Source organism: Netta rufina (genome assembly GCF_964035555.1).
Source record: "Netta rufina genome assembly, chromosome: 18".
Classification (NCBI taxonomy): Eukaryota; Metazoa; Chordata; class Aves; order Anseriformes; family Anatidae; genus Netta; species Netta rufina.
The window spans coordinates 8,284,688-8,312,499 of NC_140142.1; the positions used below are offsets into that span (position 1 = coordinate 8,284,688).

The 27,812-nt window shown below is 54.2% G+C and overlaps 1 protein-coding gene across 1 annotated transcript; it reads left to right on the top strand.

The window, feature by feature from the left end:
• Positions 1–10,276: 10,276 nt before the first annotated feature.
• MVP (major vault protein) lies at positions 10,277–26,229 on the top strand. Its single transcript, XM_084298205.1, has 17 exons — positions 10,277–10,373; positions 10,847–11,022; positions 11,516–11,711; positions 12,778–12,901; positions 12,980–13,111; positions 14,117–14,211; positions 15,116–15,352; positions 16,057–16,182; positions 16,656–16,814; positions 17,737–17,987; positions 22,366–22,563; positions 23,122–23,260; positions 23,724–23,935; positions 24,574–24,690; positions 24,987–25,113; positions 25,426–25,614; positions 26,006–26,229. The coding sequence occupies exons 2-17, from the start codon at positions 10,904–10,906 to the stop codon at positions 26,147–26,149; spliced, it is 2,565 nt and encodes an 854-aa protein (XP_084154331.1). The 5' UTR covers positions 10,277–10,373; positions 10,847–10,903; the 3' UTR covers positions 26,150–26,229.
• Positions 26,230–27,812: the final 1,583 nt, after the last annotated feature.

The window sequence follows — 27,812 nt, forward strand, 5'->3', positions numbered from 1 at the left end:
TGGAGGCAGTGAAGCCTCCAAGCCAACAAGACGGGGCAGTGGGGAGAAAACATAAGATTGAAGCAAACTTGTGTGCTTGAGATAGGAGCAGTTTAATGGCATGAAGCATGAAGGTGAAGGTGAGACCTGCTGTGTGAGGTCTCATATGGGAGCTACAGAGCTATGTAGCCATTCACTGCCTCTACAAACATTTTGTACAGAGTACTGTTTGTCTGCAGGAGTACTGTTTGTGTCTCTAGTAGAGAGGCATAAATTCCATTGCAGAAGATATTTTTGAAAGCCCTTTCATTTGTACTTCCTGAAAATACAAACCTGTTCTTGTCATTACCCCCCTCCCTGTAGTCCTTGATCTGAAAACTTGGAAGGGTTGACTTGGATTTGGAGAGAATCCTCACCTTTGGACCTAGTGCTTATGGACATGGTTTAGTGGGTGACGTTAGTAGTAGGGTGATGGTTGGACCAGATGATCTTGAAGGTCTCTTCCAACCTTAATGATTCTATGATTCTACGATAAAAAGCATACATAGGGTTCTGCATTTCCTGCATGTCTGCAGATCTTGGGCCTTTGTGAATTAATCTTTTGATTTTGATAGGGGTTAAGCTGCAATGCTACTTTTCCCCAGCGCATATGTGTGAGATGGCCATGATCTGTTGCTTCTCCTTTGACCGATTTGACTATCTGCAGTGTACAGGCTGGCAGGGAGAGATGCCATGCTGGTGAGCAGCAGTAGCAAGAGAGCCCTGTACAGACTTGCTCATCCTGCTCACATGAACATGGTACTTTTTCAGGCAGACAACTCTGGTGCCAAGGTAGGTGGGATCTGTTCCTTTTTTAACAATATGGTCATATGAGTGCCCAGGGTGAGCTGGAGGAGATTCACGCACACACACAGCACAAAATGATACCAGAGCCCTAAGACAGGGCAAAAGATGGTGCAGAAGGCTTTTCAGGATTTGGGTACTGGAAAAAACATAATCTCTGTAAAAACACAGTTCTGTTTCTGTATCCCCTCTTCCCTGTGGAGTACAATTTTTTCATTGTAGTGAGCCTTTCTTGTGTTACTGGATGACTGTCAAAGAACAGTTTGCTTCCCTTGGAAAGCCAAGACTTACCTATGGATGGAGAGCTGTCAGCCCAGGAAGAGTGGTCCACGAACGGCTATAGAAATATATGGAAACCATCTTAGAAAATTACACCTGTGCTCAGAATTGTCCAGAAATAGATCACGAGTTAGAGCTGAAAAGACACAGGCAGTGTCCTTCTTAGTGGAGAAAAAGGCAGCAGAGTTGTTTAATTTTACCATTAGTATGCTATTCAAAGTAGTACTTTTGTTTGTTTGTTTGGTTGGTTGGTTTAGTTTGGTTTGCTTTGCAGCTCTGATGAGAAGGACCTGGGAGTGCTGGTTGATAAGAAGCTCAACATGAGCCAGCAAGGTATGCTTGCAGCCCCAAAAGCCAGCTGTACCCTGGGCTACATCAAAAGAAGTCTCACCAGTGGGGTGAGGGAGGTGATTCACCCCCTCTACTCTGCCCTCACGAGACCCCTCCTGGAGCTTTGTGTTCAGCTTTTGGGCCTCCTGCAGAAGAAAGACTTGGACCTATTAGAACAAGTCCAGAGGAGGGCCACAAAGATGTTCAAGGGACTAGAGCACCTCTCCTGAGAAGACAGGCTGAAGGAGTTGATGAGATTGCCCAGAGAAGTCATGGATGCCCTCTCCCTGGAAGCATTCAAGGCCAGGTTAGATGGAGCTTTGAGCAAGCTGATCCACTGGGAGGTGTCCCTGCCCATGGCAAGGGGTTGGAATTAGATGATCTTTAAGGTCCCTTTCAACCCAAACCATTCTATGATTCTATTTGCTTTGTTTGGTTTGGTTTGTGTTTGTTTTATTTGGTTTAGTTTCCTTTAAAGGATAGTTAACATTCTGAACATTTATTGAAGGGTCCAATTACACAGAATATCTCCCACCTTCTGTATAGCCCAATGTACTCAGTGTCAATGGAACATGTGGCAATGGTACTCATGGAAGAACTGCTAAGGTTGGGGATCCCCTCAGCCGCTGTACTGGGACATGAAAGAGATACTGCTGGAACTGGGATAGTTGTGTGAAGCTAATGCAGGAGGATATGGATACCAAAACAGAGTCAGATGGTCTGGACAATTAGAATGGTCTTGTCTGCTTCCCCCTCCCAGAAAATATGATCTCACAAGTGCCAAATAAAGGGAGTAGACTCATGCCTGTAAACTTTCCAGCTATGTTCTTGCCAGTGCAGTCCAGGGTGCAGCTGTTGTTCCTTGCTGCCAAGAACACATTGCATGCTCCTACTCAATATGAGGTCTCCCAAGTCCCCATCTGCAAAGTTACTCTTTAGTCAGTTGGCCCCCAGCTTGTTCTGTTGCATGGAATTTCTCCATGCCTTATGGTCACATTTCATTCCACAAGGCATTTCCAGTGGACAAATGGTCTTTGTCTTGCACCTGCCATCAGGTGCCATCAGGTTCCCTCAGCACTTGGGAGTATCTAAGAGAGATTTAGTTTGGCAAGAACCTTTATTTTCCCTTCTGTAGCTCTTTGCCCACTAAAACCCAGCTCACCTCTCTCCTTACCTTCATGTTCTCCCTTCTGTTGAGTTTCACGTATACCGGCCCCTCAGCCCAGTCCTCTCCTAGGTGTCTTAGGGCACAGGGTACAGGTCTCTCTTTTTCCTTCTGGGGCTGTGCTTTGCCCTGTACTTTCCTCCTTGCAATTGTAAACCTCATGTTACCCATCCACCATCATTTCTTTTGATTTTCATGCAATTAACAAAATGTTCTACTTTCCCATTGAATTGTGAAGGCCTGGCTGTTCCACCAGTGGAAATCCTCCTGCAACAGCTGGAGGGGCTGAAGGGCTGGGTGCTGCACCCAGCTCCAGACAGGCTGACCCAGTGGCTGTGCCATCTATAACTGGGGACATCTGGATGCCCTCTGCCTGCACAGCGCTGGGCCTAGCGCCAGGGCAGGACATCCCCATGGCCGCCCATCATCTGGGCCTGGGTCTGGCCTTAGCATGTTCCATCTCCATGGCCCCAGCTGGCCCAGCGCTGGATGGACTGTGTGGTGTCCTGGCAGGCTGGGGTTAGTGCATGTCAAGGGCAATGTCAGGTGCATCTGTCCTGGTGGCTGTGCTGACTCCACAGCTCTTCTGCATGTGTCTTCCCCACAGGTCATGGGAGTGCAAGCTCACCAGCACATGCTGTGGGGAGCTGGACACTGTGCTCCGCATCAACCGGTCTCTTGATTTTTTTTCTCCCTCTGGCAGTCACCTCAGGCCAGACTGCCACAAGGAGATGCACTCCCTCAGAAGGTTCCCCGGGGAAGATTCTGGTCAGGAGCTCATCTCACAACTCTACCTCAGCCCACAGGTAGGCTTCATCACAGACCTCCAAGGAGCTGGAGCTGCCCTGGGCTCAGGGACTGCCTGGCAGCAGGAAGATTTAGCATCTGCACAGCATCAGTGGTGTCAGCTGGGACATGAGGGTGCGGAATGCAGAGCTCTCAGCTTGTGCCCAGTCCACTCATTCACAGCCATGTGGGCTGGAGCATAAGGTCAGATCCAAAGCTACAAGGGTTAAACAGGGAGGTTTTCTTGGCTGCACCTAAGGGTGAGTCTTGCCAGAGCAGTCAGCAATAAAGAATAAATAGGCTTGATCAGCAGTCAATCTCAGTCATTTCTGGCTCAGCTGGGCATTCTGCTGTGCTGGCTCAGGGACTGGAATTATGATGATGGGTGTGGGATGGCAATGCGTGATTGTGTAATTCTCCTTCAAATGTGGTAATACAACTATCTACAGAGAGATAGGAAGAGCTATTTGTTCTTGATGCTGTTGCACCAGGTAGGATTTCAAAGGATATGGCTCTTGGGAACTTTTTTTTTCATCTAGGAGAAGCCATACTTGCCCACAACTCAACAAACACCCTGTTAGCAGCATTTTTTTATTATTATTATTTTTGATCTCTGGCAGTACTGCTCAAAACTGTCTGTTGGGAGCTGTTTTTTTGTTAATGTGTGTAAATCTAAAAAGGCTTTGTAAGAATCAGTGTAAGTTTTTGTAGAACTATAAGGTCTGCACATAGCAGGTGTTGTGAGTCAGAGAAGCAGAGGAAGAGAAAAAAGGAAGGGAAGCCAACAGACCAACACTGGGGACCAGACCCCACTCACCACAAAACTTAGGGCATAGTTCTCCCCACTTTAATCATATTAGAAAGCTTGCTGTCTCACTTTCTTTCTTTTTTCCTAACGCTCTCAGAGACTTCTGTCTTCATGCAGTCATCTGTGCCATAAGTTCCTCTGTAACTGGACCATAACTGGAAAAATCTTCCAGGTGCTGGCGGACCCCAGAGGAATTCCTGAAGATATAGTCTCTGATGAATTTCTGAATATCATGATTTGTGTGTGTTGCATTGCACACTTGGACCTTTGTCTGTGCAGTTTCTATCCTTGACATTATAGAACCCAAATTTGAAGGCACCATTTGACATTATAGAACTCAAATGTGTAGGCACCATTTGAACTAAATTCTCCAAATCAGTTTCATTTTTGCACTTTCTCTGTGCAGTGGCTCTTTGTCATGCGTGACAGACCTATGTGTAATAGTCTGATGGAGAATGTAGGCAAGGTACAGGCGATACATTTGTAATTTTTTTATGTACATCTCTCACCTGCATTCAGCGTAGGAGTGCTGGAGTCAAAATTCTCTCTTCTGTGAATTTTCCTATTCCTGCTTGCTTGACAAATAGGTTGTTTTTATTGGGGGGTTTGAGCTTATCCAGGTTTGGCACGATTGCTGAACACATCTAAATAAATATTTATGTGCCAGGAAAAGTGACAATTAGTGTGCCTGTTCTGTGTTTTTGAGTAACCTTACCCCTTCATCATCTGGTGAGACTCATCCCAAACTTCACTGGGCATCTGGAAATAGACTATTCCAAGGCAGACGTCTGAGTCATTCATAGCTCCTGGATGGATGGCAGTAAATCAGCAGCATGAAATACTCCTGCCTCTATATAGTAAAGGAGCTGCACTATAGGTAGAATGTTGGACTGAAGGCAGCCCTTGCTGCTGCACACAGACATTCCTCAATAAATGAAACTTTGTTGATTTAATATTTAGTTGTCTGACTTCAGGAATAGCTCCTGACACACACTTGGTTGGACTCAAACAGTATTTTGTCTGGGAATATGCCCTGAGGAACAGCCACACCCCAAGTTTGTCCTGTTGCCCCAAAACTGAGAGACAAAACCTGCAATAAAAGTGAAGGGCTTGTAAAGATGGCAAATGAGATGACCAGAAGTGCACCTTGCTGTCTGTCTCTCTGGATGCTCAGAATCAACTGAACTCTGAAGGAAAGCAAATGTGGAATTAGTTCTTACAAAAAGCACATTTAAAACTCCTTATAAGTTAGCCCACAACAAAACTCTTCATAGAGTTTGTTTGTGCAAAGGCAGTGTGGGAAGTGCAAAAGATAAAACAGACCTCGCAGCTCACACTAAATAAATATGTCACTGAGGAAAAGGATGTTACCGAATTCCACAACTGGGTGATTTAACAGGAGAAAATTGATCTTGGAGGATCTGCTGTTTCAAAGTAGCAGATGCCACCTCTGCAGACTGTGAAGCTTAGGTTAGGCATTGCAAACGGGCAAAATTTAGATCCAGTAAAAAAGAAGCCATGTGCCATGTGGACACTCTAATATAGCTTATGTGACTCACACAGAATATCCTAAAAAATAATAAAATAATAATAATAATAATAATGAAGAGATAAAGAAGTTACAAAAAGAAATCAAGAAACGAGGGGAGTAGGAAACTCCTAAATTAGCAGGACAAGAGGACAAGAAACCATCGTAATCAGAAGAGAGGAAGATCTTAGAAGCCCACAAAGCCTGTTTATAAGCCTCACAACTAGAGATGGAAGTTGGAAAAGTACGAGATTTAGAAACAGAAGTAAGGACTTTACAAAATGAGCTAGGGAAACTATAACAGCAGCTCAGAGCAATGTGAAATAAGTTATGATCAAAGGAATGCAATCATTGCAGGTCCAAGAGAAAAACTTTATTTGCATGAAAGGTTAATAGCTGATATGAAGGCATCACAACAAACAGCATAAACAGCAAAAGAAGGCATTGAGTACTTCAGCCTTTTTCTTGTTGCTTGTCACTCGTTCCCCAGTCCCATTCAGTCCCAGGCCAATGTTTTTCTTAGTCTTTCTTTTGCTGTTTATGTACTTGCAGAAGCCTCGCTTTTTGTCCCTCCCTGCTCAAAGCCCTCTTTGCCTCAGTCTTTACTGAAGAGACCAGCTTATAGCAGCTGGGACAGGTTTCTGAAGGTTGGACGTGAGCAAATGTCAGTTCTATCTTCAAGATAGGAAAGAGGAAAGAAAGATCCAGGGAAATAACAGGCCTGCCAGCCCCACCTCTATCCACAGAAAGGTGATGGGAGAAAACTCTCCTGGAAGCCATTTCCAAACACATGAAGGAGAAGGCGGTTAGGAGTACTCAGCATGCATTTACCAAGGGGAAATCAGGCTTAACCAAACTGATAGCCCATTACAATGAGGAGACTAGCTTGGTGCTGAAGGGGCTTGTATTACATGTGTACCTCCACACGTAAGGCTTTTCATACTGTCTCCCATAACATCCTCATAGAGATGCTGACAATGCATGGCTTAGACAAGGAGAGACTGATGTTGGTAGAAAAATGGATGAACAGAAGGACCATGAGGGTTGTGATCTGCAACTGAAAGTCTGATTGGAAGCTAGTAACTAGCTGTGTAGATCAGGGATCAACACTGTCTCCAGTCTTTTTAACATCTTCATTAATGATCTGGATGATTTTGGACAAATTCTGAATGAATTCTTTACCCTGAGGGTGGTGAGGCACTGGCACAGGTTGCCCAGAGAAGCTGTGGATGCCTCATCCCTGGAAGCATTCAAGGCCAAGTTGCATGGGGCTTTGAGCAACCTGGTCTAGTGGGAAGAGGGCTAGAATTAGATGATCTTTAAGGTGGCCTCCAACCCAAACCATTCTATGATACTATGATGGGACATGCCACCTTTGCAACTTTGCAGGTGACACAGAAGTGGGAGGAGTGGCAGAAGCACCTGAGTAGGACCACAAACATGATGAAGAGACTGTAGCATCTCTCCTAAGAAGAAAGGTTGAGATAGCTGGGACTGTGATAGCCTAGGTGGGGATCTTATCAGTGTATATAAATACTTGAGTGGAGGGTGCAAAGAAGATGGAGCCAGGCACTTTTCAGTGATGCCCAGTGCCACGACGAGAGGCACTGGGATCAAACTGAAGCATAACAGGTTCCCTCTGAGCCTTGGGAAACACTTTTTCACTATGAGGGTGACTGAGCACTGGCACAGGCTGCCCAGAGAGGTTGTGGAGTCTCCCACCTTGGAGATATTCAAAAGTTGTCTGGACATGGTCCTGGGCAACTGGCTCTAGGTGGCCCTGTTTGAGCAGGAGGCTTGGATCAGATGACCTCCAGAATTGCCTTCCAACCTAAACCCTTTTCTGAATCTGTGTCTCATGTCCAGTTTACCCTGTTTTCTGTTTCTGAGGCACCCAGGTGACCAGGGTGCTAACATGCATGGCTCCACTTATATCCAAGGAATCTAGGTGTCCAGGTTTGCCCTCTCTTTCAAATCACCTCAGCTTCTGTCCAGGGGACCTAAGGCATCTGAGAGATCCAGACATCCATCTGCCTCCTGCCCTCTAAACAGCCTTGACATGGGCCTGGGGACCTCAGAGTACAGGGAACCCCTCTCCCCAAAGCCCCTCAGTTCATATCTGGAGGATCCAGGCATCCTAGAGATGCAAGGAGGGCATACCCCTTCCCCCATCACCCCTGCACCCAGGGTGTCTGGATGCGCTGTAGCCCCTGCACCCAGGCACACAGGAGCAGGCTGATACCACTGGAGACAGGCTGGAGGGACCTGAGGGTGATATGGGTGTCCCCCAGGTGCTGGGCAGGTTGGCATGCAGAGAGGAGAGTGGCAGTAGGTGGCATCTGTGTCACGCACTTGTCACCTGCTGTCACCCCTTTCACCACTGTGATGCGTACATCACCCATGCCAGTGACGTATCACCTATACTACCTGCGTATCACCCACTCACGTCTAGCACTGCAGCCACCTGCATCACCGAGAAGCTCAGCATCCTGGCAAGGTCCTCCACCTGCAGAGCATCCAGGAGTGTCCCGGGGACACCTGCAGGTAGCACAGTGACCCTGGGGGACACTCTGGTAGTGCAAAAGGGGTTACAGGCACAGCGAGGAGGGAGATAGAGTCACAGGGATGATTGATGGTGGGGACATAAATAAGGCAAGGAACCCCAGGGGCAGGCACTGGGTGACGTGGGGAATATGGAGAGACACCAGCTGACCCAGAGGGTGACAGGCAACCACTGGATATGGTGTGGGGTACACCAGAGGACCCTAACATAGGCTGCCATGGGACATGCCAGGGACTCTGGGGGTTGGCATGGGGTGAACCAAGGTTCCCCGTGCAGTGCTAGAGAATATCATGGAACACATCAGGGGATCCTGGGGTGACACAGAGGGCACCATGGGGTGGCATGGGGTTACCCAGGAGCCTCTGCAGTGGCACATGGTGGCCTAGGTCACGCCAGGGGACTCAGACCTCAGGGTATAACAGAAGGTGATCCTGAGAGAGACAGAGTGTAAGCTTGGGACCACAGGGATGATGTGGGGCAAGTCAGGGTAATACAGGCTTACAGGGGTGACGTGGGATCCCAGAGGGTAACACAAAGCAAACTGGGGGACGCCGGGGCAACCAACAGGCCAGCTGTGGCACCCCAGGGTGACCCTGGAGGTAGCAGGGTGACACAGGGCACCACAGTTGGTGACACAGGCCGAGCAGGGATGCCCTGCCCACACTCACCACTGCACCCAGGGGTCCCTGCTGCTAAGCGTTTGCAGCACTTGACCCTGGGCCCCTGCCAGCAGGTTGGGGTGTAGGGCCACATCCCAGGGGGTGAGCCCTGGGGACACAGCAGGGGCCCCATCATTTATGGTCCCTGTCCCCAACCACCCTCCTGGGTGTCCCCACACTGTGTCCCTCTGTCCTCCCCTGTCCCTGCATAACCGCCTGTGCCCCTCCATCCCCACGTTCTCGGCCCGTGTCACCCTCCTCTGCCCCCCACTGAAGCCAGGGTTAGAAGAATGGGGGCTTGTTTAATCACATTAATGATTTCTAAATAAAGTAATCATTATTGTTAAAGCCAGGGATGGAAGAACGGGGGCTTGCCTAATCACATTAAAATAGACATCGCTGACTGTCTTTGCTTACTGCTGTGCAAATTAACCAAAACAAGGAGTCTCGGGGCCCCTCACAGAGGACGTTTCCTGACAAAAATGGGGAACGTGTCTCAAAAAAACAGCTGAGACCGACCGTGTGGTTTGGGCAAGAGCCAAGGAGCAGCTGAGTCTGTCCAAAGCCGGGGGGGAGCAGCTAGTGGCGATGAAGAGGAGTTATCAGCCTTCATCCCCACGACCCCCCTGATGACCACTGCGATGGCACTGCACAGGCGCAGAATGGAGGAGTTTAAGGAAATAACTTCTTGGAGCTAATTTTAATACAAAGCGGGGATAGGTTATGAATATGCATAGGCGTAGCGGGAAACTTCCTGCGTGCCTAACTTTTTACTGCATATCACCACAGCAAGTCGCTGCTTTATGCCTTTGGGACACGCCCGGCGCCGAAATAAACCGCATGCCTACTTTATAACTCATTTGCTTTGAGTTGTAGAGTTTTTTCACAAATCACAAACCTCCCCCCCCCCCCCCCCCCCAACCCCTCCCAATGAGAGAGGAAGGGGGCAAAGGGAGCGGCGCCTGCGACCGGCAAAATGGCGGCGGCGGTCGCCTAGCGACGGGCTGGAGCCTGCCGGGGGGGAGCCCGGCCCGGGCCGGCCCGGGGCTGTGCCCGCTGCTGGAGCCAGCCCGGCCGTGCCCCGCGGCCCCCCCGGGGTGTGCCCGGAGAAACGGGGAGCCGCCCGGGGCAGATCCGCCTCGGGGAGCGGGGGCTGCCCTGCGTCAATCCGCGTTTACCTGGGGGTAAATCCGCCTTGGTAGGGGTAGGGGGGGGGGCACGCCCTGCCTGGGGTCAGTCCCGCCGCGGGTGGGGGGCAGATCCCGGCCCGTGGGGCGGCCCCGGTGGGCTGGGCTCTGCCTTGCGTGCAGGGCTGGGCCAGGGCAAAGGCAAAGAGCTCTTCCGGGCTCCACCCGCTCCGCCGCCTGCTGCTGTGCCCCAGGGCAGATCTCCTGACCCCCCCCCCGGCGAGCTCATCTCCTTCGCCGCCCCAGGTGAGGTCTCCTTCTGCCCCGCGACGGGGCCGTCTGCCCGGCAGAAAGCTGTCCTGCCCCGGGGCGAGGTCTCCCGGCCATTTTGAGGTGCCGCAGCCCGTGGCGAGCTTACCCGAGGTACGGTGAGCTCGTCTTCCCCGTGGCGAGGTCGCCCAGCCCACGGTGTGAGCTCGTCTTCTCCCTGGAGAGGTCCTTTTGCTCTGCAGCGAGCTCATCTGCCGCCTGGCAAGCCCTTCTGTCCCATGATGTAGTCTCTTACCCCACCGCAGAGCCCGTGGCGAGGTCTCTCAGTGAGCCGTGATGTGGTCTCCTACCCCACGGCGAGGTCTTCTGCTCCCCTGGCAATCTCATCCACCCCGTGGCAACTTCATCTGCCTGCCAGGGACTTCACCTGCCCCAGGTTAAGCTTTTCTGGCCTGTGGCAAGGCCTGCCACTCCCACGGTGAGCCACAGCAGGCTGTTCTGTCCCACAGCAAGCTCGCCCGTCCCCGTGGTAAAGTCTCCTGTTGCACGGCGAAGCCTCCTACCCGATGGAAGACCCTGTGATCCGCATACCCCCCTACCACTATGTCCATGTGCTGGACCTCAACAGTAACGTCACTCGTGTGGAGGTTGGGCCCCACACCTACATCAGGCAGGACCACGAGAGGTGGGTGCTTTGGGGCAGTCTCCTTCCTACAGCGAAAGATGTGGATGCTATGGCGGGGGGGGCAGCTGTGGGGTGGGAGTGCCATGCTGTGGTTGGCAGGACTACAAAACATTCGTGCTATGGGGTGGGGGGGATTTACGTAGCTACAGAGTGATCTGGATTTACAGGGCTGTGAGTGATGTTTGAGGAAGCTCTGCGGGGGCTCTTTAGGACAGTGGGAGGTGTTGGCGATCTCTGTAGGACTATGTGGACTTCATGGGCCCTTGGGACGGGGAAGGTGTACAGGGCTGCAGGGGCTCTATGGGGCTGTTGGGTTTTTTTTGAGGGTTCTGTAGGATCGTAGGACCTCTATAGGACCGAGTTGGTCCCATAAGGCTGTAGAGGGCCATAGGAGGGCTGTGGGGCTAGACTGGGGCTGTGGAGGACTTGAGGGGTTCCATAGGGCCCTGGGGGCTCTGTAGAGCTGAGGGGAGCAGTGTGGGGGTACCCACAGGGTGGTGTTTGCGCCCAAACGCATGGTGATGGTGCCCCCCCGCCACTACTGCGTGGTGCTCAACCCCGTGGCCCGGAGCCCTACGGGGGCTGTGCTGGTCGATGGCGCGGGACAGGTCCGTCTGCGGCACGCTGACCTCGATGTCCGCCTGGCCCAGGAGCCCTTCCCCCTGTACCCTGGCGAGGAGCTCCAGCAGGTACCTGTAACACCACCCTCCCTGCAGTGCCCCCCAGGCCCCTGTAGCCTTCCTGGTAGTTATAGACAGCCACCCAGCTCTTGTAGCATATGACAGTCTTCTATAACTCTTAGCCCCACCGTGGCCTGTTATAGCTTAGTTGCAGTTTGCTGTGGTCCCCTATAGCTGCTTCAGCTATTTTAGCCCTTCATGACCCCTGGAACACCTCTAGCTCACCAATGGCTCTCTTAGAGTTCCTGTAGCCCACTGGGTTTTTCTGTAATCCTTCCAGCTACCTGCTCATGTATTCCTGCAGCTCTTTAGAGGCTCCTCAGCACCCCTGTAGCTCCTACAGTTCATTTGGCACCGCTGTACTTCCTCTGCTCCCTCCCACTCTCCCACCCCCTAGCCTCCTGTAACTTCTCTAGACTCCACAATCCCTCTCTGTAGCACATCTCTGTAACCTTCCATGGCTACCCATAGCCCCTAGAGCTCCTCTAATCCCCCTCTTGTTTCTCACAGCTCCTATAGCCCCTATAGTTCCCCGTTCTCTTCCATACCTGCTCTAGCCATCTCATGGCCCAGAATTTATCTTGTAGCCCCCTCCCCCTCAGTGTGTCATCCTTGTCCTTGCGCTGAGCCTGTGTACCTCTCCCCAAGGTGTCCCTGCATTGTTTCCAATCCCTTCAGTGTGTTCTGTCGCCAAAGTGTCACTCGTGCCCCTGTACTGTCCCCATCCCCAGCCTGTCGCCCACATCCCACATGGTGAAAACCTGTGTCCCAGTTCCCAGGGTTAAACACAGGTCCATCACAGTGACCCCCATGTCCACCATTTCCCTGCAAGGACCCTTGTACCCCCCTTACCCTCACAGCCCTGTTGTGACCCCGTGTCCCCACCTAGTCCACAGTGACACTTCCCATCTACGTCTCCTGCAGTGACCCCTCTGTGTCCCCGTGTCTTCTACTGTGCCCCCAGGACAACCCCTGAAAGCATCCCTCTCACCCTCCACATCTGCCACACCTCCACTACGATGCCCATGCCCCCACGTTGTCTCACTCAACTCTCTTCCGACACCTGTGTCCCCAGGGTGTCACCCCACTGCAGGTGGTGCTGGCTGACACCGCCCTGCACCTTCGGGCCCTGCTTGACTTTGAGGATGAGGATTCTAACAAGTTCGTAGCAGGCGACGAGTGGCTCTTCGAGGGTCCTGGTGAGCAGGGACACCTTCCTGAGGACCCCCTGGGGAGAGCTCAGGGAGCTGGGGGCTGATGGTGCTGCCTGCGTGCAGGTACCTACATCCCCCGCAAGGAGGTGGAGGTGGTGGAGACACTGCAGGCCACTGTCATCGGGCACAACCAGGCCATCCGCCTGCGGGCACGCAAGGAGTGCCTCGACCGTCAGGGCATCCGCCGCGTCACAGGTAGCACTCGTGGACACCCCGTTGCACCTGGTGACACTCCGGGACTCCCTGGTAGCCACAGTGGCTTCCTGGGTTCAGCCCTCACTCAGTGTTGGCTGGCTCAGTGTCACCCTGTGCCTCTGGTGCCCCCCCCTCAGCACCCATGGGACCCCAGTGTTGCCTGAAGGCAGCCCTGGGACACCACACCCCATACCCTGGGATCCTCTTCTCCCCCTCCAGCCCCTCTGTGACTCCCATGTCACCCTTCAGCACCCATGGGAGCTCTGTGTCATCTGAGAGTGCCCCTGGAGCCTGCAGCGCCCCAACCCATCTCCCAGAACTTCTGGGACCCCAAGCACCCCCGCAATCCTTGTGTCTCCTCTAAGCATGCACGCACCTTCTGTGTTGTCAGACAGCCCTCCTGGGACTGCCAGCATCCTGAGCACCCATGGGACCCCTCCAGCACCACTGGGAGCCCTGTGTCACCCCCTAACACCCATGGGATTTCTGTGTTATTCAGAAGCACGCCTGGGCACCCCTCCCCATGCTGCAGCATGTGTGGGACACTTGCCTCATCCCTCAGCTTGCCTGGGGTTTCCCGCATTCCCATTCCACTGTCCAGCACCCCCTCTCACCCTACAGCACCTCCAGCATCCCTGTCTGACCCCACTGCGCCCCTGTGATCCCCAACGCATCCATCCAACCCCCCCCCCCATAACCTCCTTCCTCTCCCATAGCACCTGTGGGACCCTGTCTTAGCCCCTAGCCCCTCAAGATTCCCAGCACCCACAGGGCTCCCATAACTACCAGTACCTCCAGCACCCTTAGGATTCTCCCATTTGCCCCCTAGGGCCCTTTGCTCCCTGCATCTTTAGGACACCTAAGATCTATAGGATGCTTAGCACCCTTAGGACCTGCATGTGCCCCAGTCCCCTCAAAACCCATCCCATCCCAGTCCCCCTGGGACTCCCAGTCCCCACCCTGCCCAGCACTGCAGCATCCTTAGCCCCATCCCTCTGCTGCCAGGGGAGGAGTGGCTGGTGAAGCGGGTGGGTGCCTACCTGCCTGGTGTCTACGAGGAGGTGGTCGACGTTGTGGACGCCTACGTCCTCACCGACAAGGTACCTGGCATCGTGACGCTTGCCCGTGGTTTCCCCTGCCCCTGCAGATGACAGGGACTCTCCAGGACCTGAGCCAGTATCGTAGCCATGCCCGTGGTGCCTCTGGAGGTCCCTCTGGACTGGGTTTGGGGGTCCGTGTACCTATTCTCCTGCAACCGTGGGTGTGACAAGGATCCTCCAGGGTGGGTGAAGGGTCTTATCCCCCTGATCCATCATGGCACTGTCCCCATTGCACCCATGGGTGATGAGAAAACTCTGGGGGACCTTCCAACCCACCATGTTGCCATGCCCCCTGCACCCATGGGTGTTGAGGACTGTGTGAGGGGCACTGTCCCCCTCAGCTATGCTGTCTTTGTTCCCCCTGCCTCAGGGGGTGATGTGGACCCTCTGGGTATCCTGTCCCCACCAGCCCACCATGACCCCATTTCTGCTGTACTGATAGGTAACAAAGACCTGATTTGGGGGTCCTGTTACATGCTCCGGGCACAGACAGGTGTTAGGGACCTTTCAGGATGGGTTTTGGGGTTCTGTGTCCCTATTCTCCTGCACCCAAGGTGGCAAGTGACCTTCCAGGATAGGTGTGGGGTACCATCACCCCCCTGTGCCCCCTGCACCCGCAGGTGACGAGGCTCCTTGGGGATATGTTTGAGGGTCCCATTCCCCCTGCTCTGAGCCCACTGTGTCCCCTTTTTCCCTGCACCTGTGGGTAACAAGGAATCTCTAGAGGGTCCAGCCCTGTTGCAATCCACCATATCCCTGTCTTCCCTTCACCCACACATAACAAGGACCCTATGGGACGAGTCTGAAGTCCCATAACCCTGTCACCTTGCCCACACAGGTGACAAGGCCTGGCGGGGCCAGCTTTTGGTGTCCCATCACCCACTGTTGTCCTTCCCTCCCGTAGAAAGCCCTGCACCTGCGAGCTGTACGGACCTTTGAGGATGCACAGGGCCGGGTGCGCCGCACGGGTGAGGAGTGGCTGGTGACGCAGCAGCAGAGCGAGGCCTACGTCCCAGAGGTGTTTGAGGAGGTGGTGGCTGAGGTGCAGGTGACGACGCTGGGTCCCCGGCAGTACTGCGTGGTGCTCGACCCCGTGGGGCCCAACGGGCAGCCCCAGTTGGGCCAGCAGCGTGTGATCAAGGTGGGCACCCCAGGGACTTGCAGGTGACCTAATGTGGCCTTAGCTTCCCCACAGGTATCAAAGGTCCTGAGGAGCTCTAAGACATAATGTGCCCCTAATGTATCAGCGGGGGGCAGTAAGGTGCCCCAGGGGTCCCAAGTGTGGACCTCAGGACCTGAGGGTGGCCCCAAGTGCCACACAGATGGCTCTGAGGGAATCTGGTATATGCATAGGTGTCCCCAGATGTCTCAAAGGTGGCCCCAAGGGACTCTAATGCATCTCTGAGGCATCTCTTAAAGTCCCAATGTTATCCCTGAGGGATCCTGGCATGACCCCTGAGGTGTCCCTGAGGTGCCCTGAGTGCCCCCAAGGAGCCCACGGGTGGCCCTGATGTACACGTAGGCATCCCCAAATATCTCAATGGTGGTCCCAAAGGACCCTACAACACCTAAATTAACACCTAAATGTGTTGATGAGGGATGCTAAGTTTCTACAGCAGCCCATGGTTGGTCCCCAGGGACTTGAAGTTGGCCCTGACGTACCTGTAGACTTCCCTGAAGGTCTTAAAAGTGGTCCACAAGGACCCAAAGGAATCCTTGAGGGGCCCTAATGCCCCCTTCCATATATCCCTGTACTGTGTGTCACCGTACCCCATGCCCCTGCCCCGTGTCCTCACCACATTGCCACGTCCTTGCCCTGCTGGTGACACATTCCCACGTCCCCAGGGGGAGAGGTCCTTCTTTCTGCAACCAGGCGAGCGGCTCCAGGATGGCATCCAGGATGTCTTTGTGCTCTCTGAGGATGAGGGGCTACTGCTTCAGGCACTCCAGACGATCAAGGACACCAGTGAGGTGACCCAGGGGGCACCCAGGCTTGCAGGATCACCTGGAGGCACCTGGGAAAAACTGGGGGTCCAGGGAGCCTGGGATGCCCGGGGCAACCAGGAGTGATTTGGGGACAAAGGGGACAACTGGGGGACCCACCGGTGGCTGGATGTCATGGGGGACGGTCGAGTACCTGGGGGCAGGTGGGTATGTGTGGGATGTCTGGGGGATTATGGGGGTCTCAGGGGACACTTGGGGGGACATCTGTCTTTATCATTGGGTCCCCAAGCCAGGTGGGTGGCAGAGGACAATGGGAGGGGGTGCTGTCCCCAAGCTGGCAGGCTGTGGGGGTGCTCCCTGTCTCCATGCCTTCAGACTGGCTGGTAGCAGAGGGCCATGAGGTGTGCGTCTGTCCCCATGTCCCCAGCCAGGGGTTGGGTAGGGGTCCGTGCGTCCCTGCGTCCCCAGGCTGGTTGCTGATGGTATCCCCACATCTCCAGGAGGGGACAGAGGTGATACGGCGCGCAGGTGACCGCTGGCTGGCCCGGGGCCCCCTCGAGTACGTGCCGCCCGCCGAGGTGGCTGTGCTGGAACGTCGCCAGGCTGTGGCCCTAGCTGACAACGAGGGCATTTATGTGCGCGACATCCGCACTGGCAAGGTGCCTGCCCTGCTGCTCTAGCTCCCCTGGAGCTCGTAGCTCCCTGTAGCTGATTTTCCTGTGGCCTCCTATAGCCCATAATGTCTCCTATAGCTGCCTTATAGCCTCCTTTAGCTCTCTGTGGCTCCCCATAATCCCATTACTGCTCCCTGTAGACTTCTAGCAGCTCCTTATAGCCCCCAGTAATCCTTTGTAGTCCCATATAAACGTTTCCCACTCACCCACAGCCCTCTATAGCACCGTGCAGCCCCCACAGATGCCTTTAGGTCCTCCCCATTGCCCTCAGTAGCTTCCTGTAATGCACATAGCTCCCCGTAGTTCTCCAAATCAGCCAGGACTCCCTATAGACCAAGTAATATCGCGAGCTCACTATAGCCCTCCACTCCCACCCCCAGTGCTCCCAGTTCTCCTGCCAGTGTTCCACATTCCTCCAGTGCCCCCATATCCCAATCCAGTATCCCCAGACCCTCTCCCAGTGCTCCCAAAATCCATCTTAGTGCCTCCAGCTCCCTTCCCAGTGCTTTCTATAACCTACCCCAGTATCCCACAGACTGCTTTCCAGTGCTCCCAGTATCCCATGTGGCCCCAGACATGCTCCCAGTGCACCCTGGACCCCCTTTCAGTACCCCCCGTCACCTTCCACAGTCCATCCCAGGGCTCCCAGTATCCCATATATCTGCTTCCAGTGAGTTCAAACCCCTGTTCAGTTCCCCCAGACCTTCCCAATGTCCCCAGACACACCATTCTAGTGCTCCCAGTGTCCCTTATACCCATCCAGTGCCCCCAAACTCCCAATGCTCCCAGTGCCCCTCCTAATGCCTTCATACACCCTCCAAGTGCTTCCAGTGCCCTCCAAATCCCTTCCCAGTGCCCCCAGCGGCCGTCCCAGCCCAGCAGCACCATGAGGTGGGTGTGAATGCAGGTGCGGGTGGTGACGGGCCAGACCTACATGTTGACGGAGTCCGAGGAGCTGTGGGAGAAGGAGCTGCCCCCTGGGGTGGAGGCACTGCTGGCCGAAGCCCGTGGAGACCGCACTGGCCTGGATGCTGGGATCCCCTCCTCCTCGAGCCCGGATGCTGAGGTCCAGCACCGTGACCGCACCCGCGCCGTCACCTACCAGGTGCCCCACAACGCTGCTGTGCAGGTCTACGACTACCGGGAGCGGAGGGCACGGTGAGCACCTGTGGTTGTGGGCATGGTGGGGCAGGGACATGGTGGATATGGTGGGGGGGACGCAGGAGGAGGATTTGGGCACGGAGGTGATGCAGAGGGTGGTGCTGGGTTTAGATGATGTTACTGTTGGCACATCTGTGGTAGGTGGCCCCACTGACCGATGCAGAGCCCAGTGTTGGTGGTGCCAAGCCCCAGGGAGCAGGTGATGGTGTGGGGACTTGTGTGTCCTGGGCATGTCCTAGGCACGTCCTTCTGTTGTGGGTTTAACCCTGGTAGGCTGCTTGGCACTTGGCACCACGCAGCTGCTTGCTCACATCCCCCAGTGGGATGGGGAAGAGAATTGGAAAGGTAAAGGTGAGAAAAGCCTCAGGTTGAGATAAAGTTTGGTTGGTAAAGTAAAAGCTCTGTGTGCAAGCAAGAGAAATCTAACAATGAGTTCATTTACTCCTTGCCATCAGCAGGTGATGTTCAGCCATTCCCAGGGCTCATCAAGTGTAATGGTTACTTGGCAAGACAGGTGCCAGCATCCCAGATGTCCCCCTTCTTCCTCCTTTCTCCCAGCTTTTATAAAACACAAACTTTTATGACATCATACGGTTTGGAATAGCCTTTTGGCCAGTTGGGGTCAGCTGTCCTGGCTGTGTCCCCTCCCAACTTCTTGCCCACCCTGAGCCTCCTTGCTTGCAGGGCAGCCAGAGGAGCTGAGAAGGCCTTGGTGCTGTGCAGTTCGGCAATAGCTGAAACCTTGGTGTGTTATAAACACTATTTTGGTCCCAAATGCAAACCACAGCACCATGCAAGCTGCTTTGAAGAAAATTAACTCCATCCCAGCCAGACCCAATGTACTTTGGCATGCGACCCTTTGCTTGTCCTTGACAGGGTGTGAAGTCGTGCTTCGTTTCGAGTTGGCCATGCAGGGCCCTGGGGACCAGGTGACAGTGTAGGGACTTGTAACACATCCTTGGCAGTCTCTGTCACATAACTCCTGTCCTTGATGTGTGATCCCACAGGCTGGCGATGGGCCCTAAGGAGCAGGTGACAATGCAGGGACCTGCATGTCATTGCATGTCCTTGGCATGTAACTCATGTCCTTGGTGTGTCATCAGCATGTACTGGCCCAGGATAGTGTTAGGCCCCATTCTGGTGGTCCTGAGCCCTGAGGAGCAGGTGGTTCAGGAACCTACCTGTCATTGCGTGTCCTTGGCAAGTGGACGGTGTCCATGGCATAAAGTTGGTGTGTGCAGGTACAGGGTAGTAATAGGCTCCAGACTGGTGGTACTGGGGCCTAGGGAGCAGGTGATAATGCTGGTACACTTGGCATGGCATGTCCTTCATGTGTCTAGACCACTCACCTCTGTCTCTGGCGTGTTGCTGGGTGGTTCTAGGCTCTGAGGACTGGGCGACAGCGTGGGGACCCATGTATCCTAGCATGTGTCTGCAGCATGTCCTTGGGTATGATCCATATCCTTGGCATATCTGTAGCATGTGACCCTGCAGGCTTTTGCTGGGCTCTGAGTTGGCGGTGCTGGGCCCTGGGGAGCAGGAGCAGAGACCTCCATGTCATGGCATGTCCTTGGCATGTGAGCTAGACAGAGCCTGTTCCTAGCAGATTGGTATGTGCAAACTCTGAGGAAGGCTGGAGATCTCCGATGCCAAGAAGAGTTGTCCTGCTCCCCAGCTTGCAGCTGTGTAATAAGTTTGCTGCTCTCAAAGCTGAGGAGTCAGGATCTGGGTGTGTTTTCAAATGAAACATCTGGGCAGACTGACCCTGAGCCATGTAGGAGCACTGGGAGGAACTGGTGAGTGATGCTGGTGGGCATGCTTCAGGGGATGGAGGCAACCATTGGTCAACCTGGTCTCTTTTGCTGTCTGCTAGGAGCCTGGATCCAGGATGCTGTGGAAGGACTGCCAAAGCTAGTCCAACCCTCTGGACATGATTATGGGGAAAGAAAACACACTTTCTGGGAAATGAGCACAATGGGGAGCCTCTTCTGAAGGGTCTGTTTCCTAGTGCATGCAGCATTGGGGTATCAACAAAAGGAGTTAGAGATCTGTGTTCAGTTGCAGGATATGAATGTCAAAGGCAGCCATGGTTGCAGTAACCCTGAGATGGTGGAGTTCAGGCTCCTGAGGGGAAGAAGCAAGACAAAAAGCAAGATCACAAGCCTGGACTTTAGGAGGGCAAACTGGCTTCTCCAAAGACCTGCTTGTGAGAGTCCTATGGGATTCTGAAAGCTTACCTCCTCCAAGCTCAGGAGCAGAGGTAACCTAAGAGGAAAATGGAGACACCGTTCAAGCATGTAGGGTTGCAGATTGGAAAGCCAATGCTCAATCTGGCAATGGATGTCAAAGGTAACAGGAAGGGCTTCTACAAGTACAGAAAGGGCAAAAGGAAGACAAAAGAAAATATGGGCCTAGTGCTGCATGAAGCATGGGACCTAGTGACACAGGATGTAGAAAAGGCTGTGGGAATGAATACCACCTTCACCTCGGTCTACACTAGACACACCAGTCTTCAGGTATCCTAGGCTCTAGAGACCAGGGAGAAAGCCTGGAGTAAAGCATGCCCTTGGTGGCAGAGGATCAGATTTGAGGATACTTAGGCAAATTGGGTGTATATATAGTTCCATAGGCCCTGATGGGGTGCAACAAGAAGTGCTGAAGTAGCTGGCTGATGTCATTGCAACACCTTGCTTGGTGATCTTTGAACAGTCATGACAACTGGGAGAGATGACTGAAGAATGGAGGAAAGCAAGCGCTACACTTTTCTTCGAGGGCAAAAAGGAGGAGCCAGGGAACTACAGGCCCATCAGCCTCACCTCGATCCCTTGGAAGGTGATGGAGCAGCTAATCCTGGCAACCATCCCCAGGCACAGGAAGGACAAGAAAATCATTGTCAGCATGGATTTACCAAGGGGAAGTCAGGCTTGATGAACATGGTTGGTAGCATTCTGTGATGAAATGACTGGCCAGGTAGACAAGGGGAGACTGGTGGATATGGTCTGCCTGGGCTTCAGGAAGGCCTTTGACACAGTCCCCCATAAGATCCTTACAGGCAAGCTGCTGCAGCCTGGGCTGGATGAGCACAGAACAGGGTGGACTGAAGAGTGGCTCAGCAGCTGAGCCCAGAGAGTGGTGACCAGTGGCATGGAGTCTGGTTGGAGGCCGGTAACTGGTGGTGTACCCCAGGGATCAGTACTCACTGCAGTCGTATTTGACACCTCCAGTAATGATCTGGACAGTGAGGGGGCAGAGTGGATCCTCAGCCAGTCTGTGATTTATACAAAGCTGGGGGGAGTGGCTGAGGTGCCAGAGGGTCCTGCTGCCATAACACAGGAGGGTCTGGACCTGGATAGGCTGGAGAACTGGACAGGCAGAAACCTCATGGAGTTCAACACAGACAAGTACAAAGTCCTGAACCTGGGGAGGGACAGTCCCACACATCATTTATGCTGGGGCTGCCCAGCTGCAGAGCAACTTTGCAGAAAATGTTCTGCAAAATGTGGTCCTGGTGGACACAAAGTCCAACATAAGCCAGGAATGTGCCCTTGCCACAGTGACAGCTAGTGGTTGCATTAGGCAAAGTGTTGCCAGCAGGTTGAGGTAATGCACCTCTCTGCTCAGCATTGGTGAAGCCACACCTGGAGCACTGCATCCAGTTCTGGGCTCCTCATTACAATAGAGACCTGCCCATCCTGCAGAGAAAGTCCAATGAAGGGCCACAGAAATGATGAAGGGCCTGGAGCACGTCTCCTGGAGGAAAAGCTGGGGGAGCTGGACTTTTGAGCTTTGAGAAGAGAAGGCTTGGGTCTTATTAATGTAGATAAATACCTGAGTGCTGGGGTGGTCAAAGAAGAGGGAGCCAGGCTATTTTCAGTGGTCCCCAGTGCCAGTACAGGAGACAATGGGATCAAACTGAATCATAAGAGATTCCCTCTTGCTTTTTCACTATGAGGGTGACTGAGCACTGGCACAGGCTACCTGGAGAGGTTGTGGAATCTCCCACCTTGGAGATATTCAAAAGCTGTCTGGACATGGTCCTGGGCAACTGGCTCTAGGTGGCCCTGTTTGAGCAGGAGGCTCGGACAAGGTGATCTCCAGAGTTGCCTTCCAACATCAACCAGTCTGAGATTCTGTGGTTCTGTGATAAGTCCTTGGTGTGTCCCCATCTTGTGATCTGTATCCTCAGCATGTGACCCATGTCCTTTCCGTGTTCTTGTTACAACACAAGGGAGTGTTGGGCTCCAGTGTGACTGTGCCTTCACCCATGTGTCACAGCATGTCCTTGATGTGCCAGGGTGGTATTGGTCTCCGTGGTGCATGTGACAGTGCTGGGACCTATGTGTCATGGCTTTGGCATGTTCTTGCTGTGTTGCAGGGTGGTGCTGGGCCCTGAACTGGTGGTGCTGGGTCCTGGGGAGCAGCTGACGGTCCTGTCCCTCTCAGCAGGCCGCCCCAAGCGGCCCCATGCCCGACGCAGCCTCTGCCTCCGCCTTGGCCCTGATTTCTGTGCTGACATCGTGACCATCGAGACTGCTGACCATGCCCGCCTCCAGCTCCAGCTGGCCTACAACTGGTGGGTGAGGCTTATGTTGGTGGGCCATGGGGATGGGTGATGAGGGTGGGGGCCTGGAACCATCTCAGGTAAATGGTGTGGGATGGGATTGGGCGTGAGGCTTGGGGACATGGCTAGGGGCTGGGGGTGGGGTTGGATTTGGGATAGTCTTGGACGCTGGGGATAGGGCCTTGAGCCCTGTGGGGTCAGGACTTGGGCTGTGGGGTCATGGTTAGGCCGTGGGTGGCATTGGGGTTATTGGGCAGTGATGCTGCTTGGGCAGGACTGGGCTAGGAGGACGAGGAGGAGGTGGGGTGGGATCTGGTGGAGGCACTGACAACAATATGGGGACAGACCAGATCCTGGGTCATCACTGGGGACAAAACCTTTAGTTAGGGAGCATGTGCTAGAGCCAGGAGGTGCAGCTTGGCTGTTGGGTAGAGACTGATGCTTTGGCCTTTGGTTGGTGGTTCTGGGACAGAGGTGGGTTATGGCAGTGGGAGTAGGATCAGGCCAGGATCAAGGACCAGGGTGGGAGCACTCTGGGGTGGGAGAGACCTGAGGACACTTTCCTTGCAGGCACTTCGAGGTACCAGAAGAACCGAAAGATCTGGGGCGCCTCTTCAGTGTCCCTGACTTTGTGGGTGATGCCTGCAAGGCCCTGGCCTCCCGTGTGCGTGGTGCTGTTGCTGCCGTCACCTTTGATGACTTCCACAAGGTCTGGTTGGTCATACATATTTTCCCTTGGTCAAGCCCAAGTACCCCCACTTTCACCTGCATCACCAGTGCCTCCACCCCCTCCTCCTGCCATGGTACTCTGGGTCATTGGTGCACCATCCTGTGTCACCTATGCCCCCACATGTCTTCCTATGTTGCATGTGTGACCATGGTCCACTCAGATTCAACATCCCCCCCCAACACTACGTGTGCCCCTTCTGTGTCACTCGGCATAACCTTGTGGCTCCTGCATATTACCCTGGGTCTCTGTTGTCCCCCTGAGCCTCTGATGTGCCCAAGAGTCACTGGGGACATCAGGAATTTCCCAATGCCCCAAGAACTCAAACAGGCAGTTCTGCTCGGCTCTGTTTGGCATCAATGAAGCCCCGTATGTTCCCCAGTGTCCCCACTGCCCCAATGGCCTCAACATCCCCAAGTGACGCTGATGTCCCCAATGTCCCCAGAACTCAAATCGTCTCATCTGCTCAGCTGTGTTTGGCTTCGATGAGAGTGGGCGTTTGCGGGAGCAGCTCCGCTTTGCCCCCAATGGGCTGGTGGTGACAAGCGTCGACATCCAGAGTGTGGAGCCTGTGGACCAGCGCACCCGCGATGCCCTGCAGCGCAGTGTCCAGCTGGCTATCGAGATTGCCACCAACTCCCAGGAGGCTGCTGCTAGGTCCCCATGTTTCCCCATATCACCTCATGTCCCATGTCTTTCTCCAGTGCACCTCACAGTTTGCTGTTAGGATCACCACTAACTCCCGGGAGGCCAATGACAGGTCTCCCTTGATTCTCCAAAAGTCCCTCCATGTCCCCAAATGTTTACTTTTGGCTCTCCATATGCCCTGTGTTGCCATATCCCCGTCTGTCTTCCCCACATCCCTCATGTCCTCAAATGTCCTCCATATCCCCCATGTCCCAAAACTTCCTTCCATGTGTTTCCACATCTCCTACATGCCACATACCCTCAGCATGCCCTGTTTCCCCATGTTCCCAACATGCCCCATATCCTCATTGCCTCCCCACACCCCCAGTTTCGCCCATATCTCCAGCGTAGCCTGTGTCCCACCCTGTCCCCAGTGTCCCATACATCACAGAATCACAGAATTGTCTAGGTTGGAAGAGACCTCAAGATCATCGTGTCCAACCCCTGACCTAACACTAACAAGTCCTCTACTAAACCATATCCCTAAGCTCTACATCTAAATGTCTTTTAAAGACCTCCAGGGATGGTGACTCCACCGCTTCCCTGGGCAGCCTGTTCCAATGCCTAACAAAGGGATGCATCTCGCATCCCTTGGTCTCTGTCAACAGGCATGAGGCAGAGCGCCTAGCGCAGGAGGCCCGAGGACGCCTGGAACGACAGCGCCTCCTTGATCAGGCTGAGGCTGAGCGGGCACGCAGAGAACTGCTGGAGCTCGAGGCTCTCAGGTCAGCCATCTCCTCGTTATGCACTGTCCTGGGGGCTCTGAGGGCTTCTGCTTGCCCACAGGCACCGGGGTCTTCCACCTTCCCAGCATGTACTGAGGTCTTCCTCAGTGGGTTTGGGTGTACCAGGGCCCTCCATCCCCCCACAGCGTGCTGGGGCTCTGCAGCTTTCCCAGGGTCATCCTGTGGTCCTCCATCTTCCCGAGGGCACTGGGGCGGAGGTGTGGGGCTGGGGGTGGAAGGTGTGGAGGGAGGGGGTGCGGCCCGTGGCGGGCACGGTGTGTGACGCAGCCCCACAGCGCAGCGGTGGAGAGCGCGGGGGTGGCACGCGCAGAGGCTCAGGCCCGGGCGGAGGCTGCCCGCATCGAGGGCGAAGCTGCCATCCTCCAGGCCAAGCTCAAGGCTGAGGCTATCGCCATAGAGACGGTGAGTTGGGGGCGGGGCCTGAAGGGAGGGGGGCGGGGCCTGAAGGGAGGGGGCGGGGCCTGGTGGCAGGGGGTGGAGCCTGACGGGAGGGGGGGCGGGGCTAATTGCGTCTCAGGTGCCCTGGGGTTGGGGAGGAGCTGGGATGAGGGGGTGGGGCTGTCCTAGGGGGCGTGTCCCGTTCTAGCCCCGCCCCCTATGATGGGGCATATAACCTATGAGCAGCATGCCTATGGGCTCAGTGGGAGGGGCCTGTGGTGGGTGGGCGTGTCTTCCAGCAAAAGGGGGCGGGCCCTATGCATTCTCCACCCCCAGGAGGCGGAGCTGAAGCGGCTGGAGCGGGTGCAGGCGCAGGAGGTGCAGGCGCAGCGGGCCCGGGCGGAGGTAGAGGCGGCACGGGCCCAGGCGCTGGCGGATGTGGAGGCCTCGCGGGTGCGGGAGGTGGCCAAGGCCCTGGGTCCCGACACCATTCGGGACATCGCCCGGGCTGGGCCTGAGCTGCAGGTGAGTAGGGCGTGGCCTAAGAGGGGGTGTGCCCTAAGAGGGGTGTGGCCATTTTGTGGGAGGCGTGGCATCAGGTATGGCCTCTTGGAGGGGTGGAGGCTGCAGAGGCTGGGCTCTGGCTTGGGGGGGTTGGATCCCTGGGAGCGGGTGGGGCTTTGTGGGTGTTGAGCCTTGGGGGGCAGGCTGTTGGTAGGGGTCTCCATGGGGCGGGGTCTCCATGGGGCAGGTCTGAGTGGGGAGGGGTCTCCGTGGGGCAGGTCTGAGTGGGGAAGCGGCTCAAGGAGGACAGGGCTTCCAGGAGGCAGTGCCTGCTTGGGCTCGCTGGAGAGGGTATGGTCTGCCAGGGTTGTGGTGTGCTGGGAGGGATGACCAGCACTGTGCCCATCTCTAGGTGAAGCTGCTGCAAGGCCTGGGACTCCAGTCGACCCTCATCACCGATGGTGCTGCACCCCTCAACCTCTTTACCACCGCCCGGGGGCTGCTGGGCCTGGCAGCTCCTCCAGAAAACTCCAATTCCCCAGCCTCTGCCCTCTGAGGACCCAGGCATTTGGGCCTTCCCCAGAGACCTGGGTGTCCTGAGCAGCTGGAACCTCCCATCCCTCTTCATGTGTTTCCTTTTCTCAGAATAAAGCAAACAGATTGCAGCTGTAAAGTCAAAGTGATGGTGGGGTTGGGGGCAGTGACATCAGTGTGTTTTGCAGGGGACCACCACCTGTCATCATGCTACTGTGTTCTTTTGTGGCTGGGCAGATGAGCTTTTATCACATAATCTGACATTCTCCCACTTAAAGAACAAGAAAGAATTGTATCATTTTCTCTTCTAGCACAGCAATTCTCAGCCATTTGTTTCATCTCCTGGGAAGGATGCACTCATGGAGCAGACTTAGTACTGCTGCTAAGTACCTTTAAAGGGTCTTATAGGTCTATAAGATGGGTCTATATTTCCCTAGCATGCTGCGTTTTACAGTCCCACTTCTCTGGAAGGGAGTTGCAGGATCTGAGTTGCTGCACTTGTCAGTGTAACCCTACGTAGTCTTGGCTGGACCTGCAAGGATTACCCTTCTGTTGCTTTGCTTCAGTATCTCTGGTGTCTGGTCACACTAATTGGTAAGGGCATGTGAGAACGTGGAAGGTTTATTCCAGCAGGTTTATCTTGATCAAGGAGTTCTAAGTTAGTAGACAATGATCAGAAACAAACCTGGACAGCTGTAATAAGTAAGAGAAGAGACAGGATGTGGGACTATTGAATCAAGCAATGGTTTGAGTGAGGATTTCTGGATCAGACTGATAAGAAAAGAAAGGGGAACAATATGCAAAATGCTAAGGCACAGACCTGACAAAACGAACATGGAGACAATGACAAGAAAAAAAAATCACTCAGTCACACTAGTTGATGAGCTATCAAAATACTTCTAGGTGGATCAACATGGACTTTGCAACAGATAAGACTGTAAACCAGGGGGATCCTGGACTGTGAGGGATAGTGGAAACTGCAGAGCACTGCAAACCCATGTAGGAAGTGCAAGTTGAAAAGGAAGCAGCAGGAACATAGGGGGGGCAGGCAGAAAAAGTGTAAAATGGTGGTTCACAGGCAAAATGGGATGTACACTTGTCTGGTTTGCATCTGATCACTGCAGTCTGTCCTGTCTACTTTCTCATTATTTTGCTTTTAACTCAGGGGTGTTTGTGTGTGTTTGTTTGAGTGGACTGGGTGCCAGTCAGACTGGAGGAGTGGGCACCTGTCCTGTGGTGCCACCTACTGGGTCCAGTGGGGTCCTGGCATCAGCTACTGGAGTGACTGGGGGGTCTTCTCCTCCCAGCCATGGGGAGTGAGCATTGTGTGCTCCCAAAGAGCTGCTGGGGGCAACTGGTGTGAGGTGAGTGCAGGCTCTGCACCAGCAGCTGGATCAGGGCCATGGGTCACAGCCTGGTGCTGGCTGCTGGGGGGCCTGAGCGTCTGCATCATCACCAAACTGGCCTGCATGGGTGTACATGTGCATTCACCTGCAAACTTCAAGCTGGACAAGCCAGCGAGTAATGGGGGCCTTGGGTCTGGGCTGAGGTGTCAGGCCAGGGAATCGGGTGGATCCATGCTGCTGTGCGCAGGGACACTTGTGGCTGTGGCATGCATGAGGGATGAGTGTGTACGTGTGTGCATTTGCAGTGAACTTCAAGCTGGATCAGCTAGTCAATGGGTG